Genomic DNA, 10,000 nt, shown 5'->3' on the forward strand with positions numbered 1-10,000 from the left:
TTATTACTTTACACCACTGAACGCGAGGGGGAGGCTGAAAACAGAATCCCTGTTGGTGAGTAACACAGTTGGATTACAAGACCCTTCACAACGGCCCTCAAAAGCACCACGGGTGGCAAACAGGATTCATATTATTAACCACTTGATTCCCAGCATCTCTATTCCAGAAAGAACGTTTGGCTAAAATAGCTTCAAACGTGACGCATTATGAGCTTGTGGATCGGCTGATTTGGCGAAGAGGTTTGGTGTAGACTTCAACGTTTTCAGGCCAAGGACCCCTTAGCTGAGAGAGAGATGAAGCAGGGACCCCCTCGACATGATGCAGATTTTCATCGATTTCATAGATAGATTCATAGACTTGTTTGACAGCACTCTATGTTGGATTCATGTTAACACTTATGTTGCAATGATTTTTTCTCTTCAATGTCTCGCGTTGCCATGGTTACCATAGACTTCCATGTAATTGTGCAATTGTGTAAAAAGTGCACGCCCATGCCTAGATGATGCACCACGTGTGTAGATGATGTTCACAGCTTTCAAACAAAAAAATCCGCTTGGAAATCCGTTCAGGCATTCATGATTTATCAGCCATTATGTTTTCTTCAGATGTAAACAAACATGGCTGCTATGTTTGAAAGAATGAGTTGGTATGGGGGTTAAACATGCAATTTCGCGATCGCGATCATGCCTAATACATTTCTGGAGGTCCAAAAATTTTTTTTTGATTTTTTTTTTTTTTTTTTTTTTAACTTTTTTTTTTTTCAAAAACGGCCCAAACTCGGGAAACTCGGGGTTGGCACAGCGGTAGTACCAATACAAACTCGGGAAACTCGGGGTTGGCACCATATTTGTTAATGTGTACGGTATTGTCAGACATTTAACCACTTAAATCGTCGATATTTTGTAAACATGACCTTTCACTATGTACTTGGTCTGCTCTTTTCTACCTCTACACCAAACCTATTTGCCGAAAATAGCGGATCTACAAGCTCGTAGATCGGCTATTTTTTGGCTAAAGTTCTCCTCGGAATAGGGATGTGAGGGTTCAAGTTGTTCATTTAAAAGAATTATCCTATCACACAAGGATTTGGCGACCTCCCTGTAGTAACTCTAAGGACCCCCTGTTGAAGACCCCTGGTGTAGAGAAGCAGTCCCGAGTAGAGTTGCAAGGCAAGTCCGTTTCTCAAAGAAAAGAGGGGTTATGTGGTTAAACGTAGGAAAATGGAGAGGTGAGAAGAAGAAGAAATGGGTGGAGAAGGGGAGGTGTATTTTTGTAGGGAGGTCTTCGGATGAATTGTTTCTTCATTTGTCGCCTATCTGTCGGTCTGTCTCTGTCACACACGCATGCACACACACATATGCACTCAATGGATACACACATACATTACATACACACTCTGTGTGTCTGTCTCTCTCTGTCACACACAGACACGGGCTGTCTTTGTCACACACGCATGCACACACGCTAAACACACAGTGTTTTTGACAGCTGGGTAGCTGAGCAAATATTATCAGACGTTTCATTAATCAAGTCTAGAAACGGGTGTCTGAACAGAAAGCCATCTGAATAACAAACAATGTCATTAATTTCACAACACACAAAAAGTCCCCTGCTATAGAGCGTGTATGTGTCCCCATGCAAGACTTAACCGTTACGCTGTGCATTCAAATCATGTGCCATCTCCACGCTGTCTCTGTCCATTGTAATTCCAAGAAGATGCCCCATGTCAAATGTACAACCTAGTATAAAGATAAATCGTAATCTATGGATCTGTGGGCATGATAAAGCCTGCTGTACTGTTTGATAAGTGTGATGCTTGCATGTGTGCGTGCGTGCGTGTAAACGCTTGCACATCAATGCTCATCTCCCTGTCACTCTGGTCAATAGATTGTCCTTAATGTATATGTGCCTCGCTGTATCGATTATCAATACGTCCCATCTGAGATATTCAGTGTGAATTCATACGCTGTCACACAGTGTGTGTCTCGTTTGCAATCCTATTCCAGAACCTTCAGGTATCTGAACAAAAAGCACACTTTACCCCAGCCACAGTGCATGTTGCCATGGCCACACCTGTAATGAGCGCTTTGGGGAAGTCAAGCTTGGGTGGAGGGTAGCGCATCAATTGTTGCTGTATATACTAAATATATATATATGATGACAGACAGACAGACAGACAGGCAGGTCAGCCATCATCATATATATAACGTTTGTGAGCTGCTATGAATGAATGTAGAGACGATAAGCGATATTATCCTTTATCGTGATAAAAACACTCACAAGATTCATATCGTGGAGATTTAATTCATCGTGATATCGTCCTCCGTCATGCCCTGGGATCGATTCACCGTTTATTTGCCGAGCTGCATATCCGGTACCACTTAAACCCTCTATAATTGGTAAAAGGTAACCTACTTATAATATACGTACTTAATGCAGTATTTTTTTTCACTCTCTATCAAATGTCTTTGCCAAAAAGCGACGCGTTGTGAGCTTGTAGTGAGCTTTGTGAGCTTTTGGCAAATGTTCCGCCCCAGGATAATGGATTTTGATTATCGCGATAATATCGTAACTAAGTCGCGATTTCTTTTGTCACAATAATCGTGATGTGAAATGTTCATATCGTCCCATCCCTAGAATGAATCGGTGTCATAATAAGATCTCTGGTCCTGCAAAACACTTTCGCCAAAAAATAGCCGATCTAAACAACAACACAACAACAACAACAACAACAACAGGTTGCTATTTAAGAGATTTGGTTAGACTGTTAAAAAAAAGGAACTCTGGTCGGTTTTACTAAGTATAGAGGGTTCAAGTGGTTAAACATATTTCAGTGGATTATAAATGTAGTGTTTAATCCAAGGGAAAGGCAAGTACAGAGGGGTGTGGGTGGGTGTGGGTGGGGTGGGGGGGGGGTTTAAAGGAGTGCAGGTTGACTAAAGGAGAGAGTTGTGATAGTCAGCTTTAATCACTGCAGATCTCTCTGCCTGGTGCCATGATTGGATCACAAGATATCTCTCCCTCTCTCTCTACTCTCTCTCTCCTTCTCCCTCTCTCGCTCTCCCTCTAGCCCCACGGTCAATCAATAAGCCACCTAGATTACAGGAAATCAGAGGAGACACACATAACGGCAGAAATGCGTGCACGACAACACACACACGCACACATATATTATACATACATGATAAGGTTTTAATAGGAATATTGATCTCATTAAAATACAACCTGCCGGGGGAAAGAGGTGTGTGTGTGCGTTTCTGTCTGTCTGTCTGTCTGTCAGTATGTGTGTTCTCCTTTGTGTGGGCCTTTTTTAATGCATATTTGTGTATTTGTGCAGTGGCTAGCTACATGTGTCTTTGTTGAAGTATATTTTAGATTGATTCTTGGTTTGTCTGTGATCCTAGTGTACAGAGGCACTACACCGTCTCTCTGCATTTGATATGTGTTTATACTGTATGTCACTCTGGATAAGAGCGTAGACCACAATGGAAATTAATCCCAAGGACTCTTTTGTGTTATCCTATAGCAGGGGTCTACAACGTTTTCAGGCCAAGGACCCCTTAATCGAAAGAGAGAGATATGAAGCAGGGAGTGCCAGGGACCCCCCACAACCCATAAATACAATATAGTTTCATCGTTTGACAATTATCAGTGTATTTTGGGTTCATGTAAATTTGTGTTTTCAGATATTTAACCACTTGAACCGTCAATACTTAATAAACTTGACCTTTCACTCTGTACTTCCCACTCTTTTCCCCCTTTACACGAAACCGCTTTGCCTAAAATAGCCGATCTACAGCTTGTAGATCTGCTATTTTGGCTAAAGTTCTCAGAATATGGACCCTAGGGTTCAAGTGTTTAATATAGAAAAGGAGAAACAAAGCTTCTATCACACAAAGATTTGGAGGACCCCCTGTAGTAACTCTAAGGACCCCCTAGGGGTCCCGGACCCCCTGTTGAAGACCCCTGTCCAACAGTATGTGTTATCCCATTTGACTAATAAAATATTCAATCAATCAATCAATCAATCAATCAATCAATCAATCAATCAACCCTGTTAACACCTAAATTAAAATTGTAAATCAAATGAGCATTGCTGTGACATTATGCATGATTCTCTGAATATCAAAGCGTTGGTGTGCGGGAAAGCTTGAGCTGTGTGCCTGGCCTGCACGTATGTGTGTATGTGTATTTCTTTGCGTAGTGAGTGTGTGTGTGTGTGTGCCACAGATGTTGTGATTTCCCAGGCTAGCTAGTTGACTCTACACTGAGACCCCATAATGCAGAGTTTAAACAGGCACACAATAGGGCAGCCTCGTTCCCACGACAATATGACAGGACCTCCGTCCTCTGAGTGGCAATAAAAACAGAGCTGGTGTGTGTGTCTGTCGGGTCAGGGGCGTCACAAGGGGTAGGAAAGTGGGACTGAGTTACTAGGGCCCAAGGTGGAGGGGCCCTAGTAACTTTAGCTATTGAAAAATAGCAGATACACAAGCTCACAGCGCGGTCGTGAAAATGTGCGCAAATCTTTGAATATATGTATTTTTTAAGTGAACATTTGTAACTCAAATGTTGCTTCTGGGGGGGGGGGGGGGGGGGGGTTGGGTCCCTGGAACTAAATATTTTGAGATGTGGGGGGGTCCTTCACATGAAAAAGTTTGAGCATCACTGACATTCTTGGCACACATTTTCACGATTTTTCAAAAATAGCAGATCTACAAGCTCACAGCGCGGCACTCGGTGCCGCGCTGTGAGCTTGTATATCTGCTATTTTTCAATAGTTAACATTCATGGGGGGCCCGCAGTGAATCCTTGTACCCAGGGCCCAGAATTTAGTGTGACGCCCCTGGTCGGGGGCTCATGTCTCGTGAGTCCCAAAGATGTACAGTACTTTGTTGCCGTCTGGGAAAAACTCCATGTTTCACCTTTTCATGTTTTCTCCTAAGATAATCCCTTGCTTACTTTGTCACACAAAAAGTAGCAAAAAAACGTACATTCTACAAGACACCAAGCATTTTTTTTGGAAAATGTTTGAAAGTGAAAGAAAGTGTTTTAAGTGTGTTTGTGGGTTTCCAAAAATATTGAACCAACGAAAGAGTAAAATGAAGCTTTTCACAACTCTTTGTAGGCTCCCTGGCTGTGCCAGTGTGCAAAAACAACAAAAAATGAATGTGTCACAGTTAAATTAACACACTCGAATTTGCTGTGTACTTGTTTCTGAGTTAGGTGTGTGTGCGCATAACACATGGAACATAATGTAACTCTCTCTCTCTCTGTGTGTCCAGGTGGTGGTCCCCACTCGGGTGGGCCAGGTGTACGTATACGACACAGTGAAGTCGGACCAGGATGAATACGACGTCCCACCGCGCCATCTGCCTCCGTCGCAGCAAGACATTTACGACGTGCCCCCCACGCGCCAGCAATACAATACACAGGTGAGACAGGGCTCTGTGTGTGTGTGTGTGTGTGTGTGTGTGTGTGCGTGCGTGCGTGTGTGCGTGCATGCACGTGTGTGTGTTGGCAGTACATTCTGCAGTGTGTGTGTGTGTGTGTGTGTGTGTGTGTTTTGATCTGTTTTCAAGCGTGCTGGATGTCTAAGCACTGCATCCTCCAGTACAGGGGTCTTCAACGTTTTCAGGCCAAGGACCCCTTAGTTGAGAGAGATGAAGCAGGACCCCCATAACCTTCTCATAGATTCCATATAGTTTCATTGTTTGACAGCACAATCATCAGTGTATTTTGGATTCATGTCAATTTGTGTTTTCAGATACACATTTAACCACTTGAATCGTCAATACATAACTTGACATTTCACTCTGTACTCAGTCTGCTCTTTTTCCCCACACCAAACGTCTTTGCCGAAAAAATCTGATCTACAAGCTCACAATGCCTCGCAGCGCGATGCAAACAAGATACTGACACTTAGTAGCTGCAGTCAGACTACCCCAGATAGAGACAAAGACATAAGACTGGCACGCACACACACACAGACATTGACTCACTATGGTCATTCTGTCTGTAGAGTATTAATATTAGATTATTAGGAATATTACATCTCTGACTCCCACACTGTACCTAAAGTACAGTACAGTATAACCCCCTGCCTGCCTCTCTCTCTCTCTCTCTCTCTCTCTCTCTCTCTCTCTCTCTCTCTCTCTCTCTCTCTCTCTCTAGTTGTCTCCACCAGCCGAAGGCTGAGGGAGAGTTTGTCTCCACCAGCCGAAGGCTGAGGGAGAGTATGTTTTCCCCTCCGTCCGTGTGTCCGTCCGTCCGTCCGTGCGTCCGTCCGTCCGTGCGTGCGTGCGTCCGTCCTCGCAGTTTGTGAGCGCCAAATCTCAGTCGCCGTTGGCCCGGTCGCTGCCAAAGTGAGCACACACATTCCCTGGATGCCAATCTAGAACCTCTGCCCTAAATTTTTCAAATGGGCCTTTTCTAGCGCCAACTAGTGGCCGATGTTTGCTAAACACATTTCTGTGCACTACTCTTACAGATTTTGTCCAAAAATCCTACAAATCGGTAGGCAGTATCTCGACAGTCATGTGATCGACACGGATCTGTCCGATTTTGCATATTCCATCCTGATTGGCTAAGATTGGCTTCCAAAGTTTGTGGGATTGAGCCGTTTTGAACAAAATGCCTCAAATCACAAACGCAAAGTGCAATTATCATGAAATCGCGCACACACGTTCCCACTAGGCCGAGGAAGAAATGCCACTTAATTTTTTTTTAATCAGCCTCATGGTGGCGCTATAACAGCCCGATTTGTCGTTTTACCTATAACTCCACCGATCAGTTTCAAACTTTGTAAGCACACTCCCTAGAGGCTAAGGATAAACCTTTGCCCTGCATTTTTCACATCAGCCTTTTATAGCGCCACCTTTGGGCCGACTTATGTAAAACACATTTTTGGATATTACTCCTTGAGATTTTATCCAAAAATCATGCAAATCGGTACACAGTATCTCTATAGTCATGTGATCAAGTCCGATCCGTCTGATATTTCACATTCCATCCTGATTGGCTAATATTAGCTTCCAAAGTTTGCAGGATTGCTCCGTTTTTGAACAAAATGCCTCAAATCATCAACGCAGCTTGCGATTACCGTGACATTTGCCACACATATTCCCACTAAGTCAAGGAACAAATGCTACCTTTTTAACATTGTCCTGTTATAGCGCCACCAGCAGGTAGACTTTAGCAAAACACATTTTTGGAACACAATGCTTGAAATCATGCATGCAGCGTTCGATTGCCATGAAAGATCTAAGGTGAAGAACATATGCCACCCTTTTTACATTGGCCTATTATACAGTAGCACCACCAGGACGCACGGCCTGGTGGAGACCTGTGCTCGGAAGAGCACTGCTTCTAGTAAATTGACTTCTGTTTTTAGTGAAGGTCATTCATAGCCCGCAGGGGAGCTGGATAATTCTGCTGTGCATACTGTATGTGTGTGTGTGTGTGTGTGCACACGCACACACACAGTACAGAATGCATACGGTACATTTCATAGTCTGGAAGCTGCAGAATTGTTTTCCACAGTCAAGAAAAGACAAAGGTCTGTGTGTGTGTGTGTGTGTGTGTGTGTGTGTGTGTGTGTGTGTGTGTGTGTGTGTGTGTGTGTGTGTGTGTGTGTGTGTGTGTGTGTGTGTGAGAGAGCTCAGAAGCCATATGCACTTTCTCTGGCTGTCAGCTAAATAAGAACATGGGTACACACACGCGCGCACACACACAAACACGTACGCGCACACACACACACACACACACACACACACACACACACACACACACACACACACACACACACACACACACACACACACACACACACACACGATAATGCATGTAGAAGCACACACATAGGCTACTAGGAGAATGTTCATGCTAACAGGCCTTCTTCCAAAAGCAAAGGTCATGCAGCCTCAGAGCAGCATGATGTGCAGAGAGACAGAGGGAGAGAGAGAGACAGAGACAGAGACAGAGACAGAGGGAGAGAGAGAGAGAGAGAGAGAGAGAGAGAGAGAGAGAGAGAGAGAGAGAGAGAGAGAGTCAGAGACAGAGACAGAGAGAGAGACCCCCTGTGTATAGTGGAGGGTGAGGAGGGAGTCAAGTTGGCTTTGGGGCTTTTAGAGAAACTGATACTAGAACAAAGCTGTATGTCTCTTTATGGTGATATATGCACTGCAAAACCCTGTGTGTTCTTCATGGAACTCTCATGGACCTGTGCATAATGCAGTATATTGTCGCTGTCGGGTCGAAACCTTGTATGTCTGCTATTTTCACTACTTTTGTGCGACACTCTTGTACAGTATGACGATCACGACAAAACATGAAATATGGAGATGCAAGGTTTCTGCCGGACACATATAACGATCTTGGGCTCTATGTACTGTGTTGGCTGTAAATGTGCAACAGTGAGCAATAAACACCTTATCTCAGTATCTCAGTATCTCTGAGATAAGGTGGGTCTAAATTGACCCTTACAAGTCTGTAACTCTGACAGTATAACAAATGGAACCAAATGGACCCGTTGGGGTCCATTGGGTTCCATTTGTGTACTGTCAGAGTTAAGGGAAGACCTTGAAAAGTTAAGGTTTGAGAACCACTGGTCTTGGGTAATCTATCGCTCTAGTCCATTGGTTCATCTGCCATAACTACACGTGTCTCAGCTTTGAAGCTCAGTCGCTTCTGACCGTTATCGGTCCATAAAAGTCACCAAAGCCATAATAACAGTAGTTATTATCACACGTTTATATTAACCACTGGGAAGGCTGAAAGGGGAACTTGTAGGGATGGGACGATATGAAAATGTCATATCACCATTATTGTGACAAAAGAAATCGCGATTTACGATATTATCGCGATAATCAAAATCCATTATGCTGGGGGAGGAACATTTGCCAAAAATGTGAGCTTGTAGATCGGCTATTTTTTGGCAAAGACATTTGATAGAGTAAAAAAATATATACCGGTATATCAAGTACCTATATTAAAAGTACCTTTTACCAATTATAGAGGCTTTAAGTGGTACCGGATATGCAGCTCTGCAAATAAAAGGTGCATGACGGAGGACGATATCACGATAAATTAAATCTCCACGATACGATTATCGTGAGTGTTTTTTTATCACGATAAACGATAATATCGCGTATCGTCCCATCCCTAAACTTGTCTTGAATCTTGTTGTGAGCGTGTACATCGTGGAAACCCAACAGCAACGAGATCACCACTGCAATGTAAAATATGTTTAAAAAAAAAGAAATAATAATAAAATGAAACTGCACCAGACTGGCAGATAGTCAGCTGGCGTGGAGCCAGGTGGGTTTGTGGTGCATTGATTAGAAATGCCTGGTATTATGCTCATATCCTCTATCTGTTTCCCTCTCTCTGTCCATCTGTGACTCTCTGTTTCTCTCTCTCTCTCGCTCTCTCTGTGCATCCTTGTCATACCCATCATATACGGTCAAATCCTCCATGTTAATTTATCCTTTTGTAAAAAGCTGAGTGTGACAAAATAGAACCAATTGTACACTCAGAGTGAAATTGAGATTTGTCTCCATGCCTCCGTTTGCCTGTTGCCGTTACTCTCTCTCTCTCTCTCTCTCTCTCTCTCTCTCTCTCTCTCTCTCTCTCTCTCTCTCTCTCTCTCTCTCTCTCTCTCTCTCTCTGCCTCCAGCTGCCTCACCCATGAGGCCAGCACACCAGATTGGAACACATTGTCACCACTGCATTAGACTTGCTAATGAAAAAGAGTGAGCGAGGATGTTTGTGAGGAGAAAGAGAGAGAGAGGGAGAGAGAGAGAGAGAGAGAGAATGACAGAGAGTAAAGGAACAGGAAGAGAGAGAGGGTGGAGGATTGAGGCGGGGGGGTGCAATCTATTGTTTTTTGGGGGGTGTTTAGGAGTGGATTTAGGAAATTGCTTGCTGATAACACTTCACATGGCTCATGCATACTGAACGGACACACACACACACACACACACACACACACGCACACAC

The 10,000-nt window shown here is 43.7% G+C and overlaps 1 protein-coding gene across 1 annotated transcript in view; it reads left to right on the forward strand.

Moving 5' to 3' along the window:
• Positions 1 to 10,000, forward strand: part of bcar1 (BCAR1 scaffold protein, Cas family member) — a 73,166-nt gene that overhangs the window by 54,260 nt on the left and 8,906 nt on the right. Inside the window, exon 3 of the mRNA XM_080737710.1 lies at positions 5,287 to 5,436. Coding sequence (XP_080593836.1) covers positions 5,287 to 5,436 — 150 coding nt within the window. The remainder of the gene's footprint in view (positions 1 to 5,286; positions 5,437 to 10,000) is intronic.

This window comes from Nannobrachium achirus (genome assembly GCF_963921795.1).
Source record: "Nannobrachium achirus genome assembly, chromosome: 11".
NCBI classification, from domain to species: domain Eukaryota; kingdom Metazoa; phylum Chordata; class Actinopteri; order Myctophiformes; family Myctophidae; genus Nannobrachium; species Nannobrachium achirus.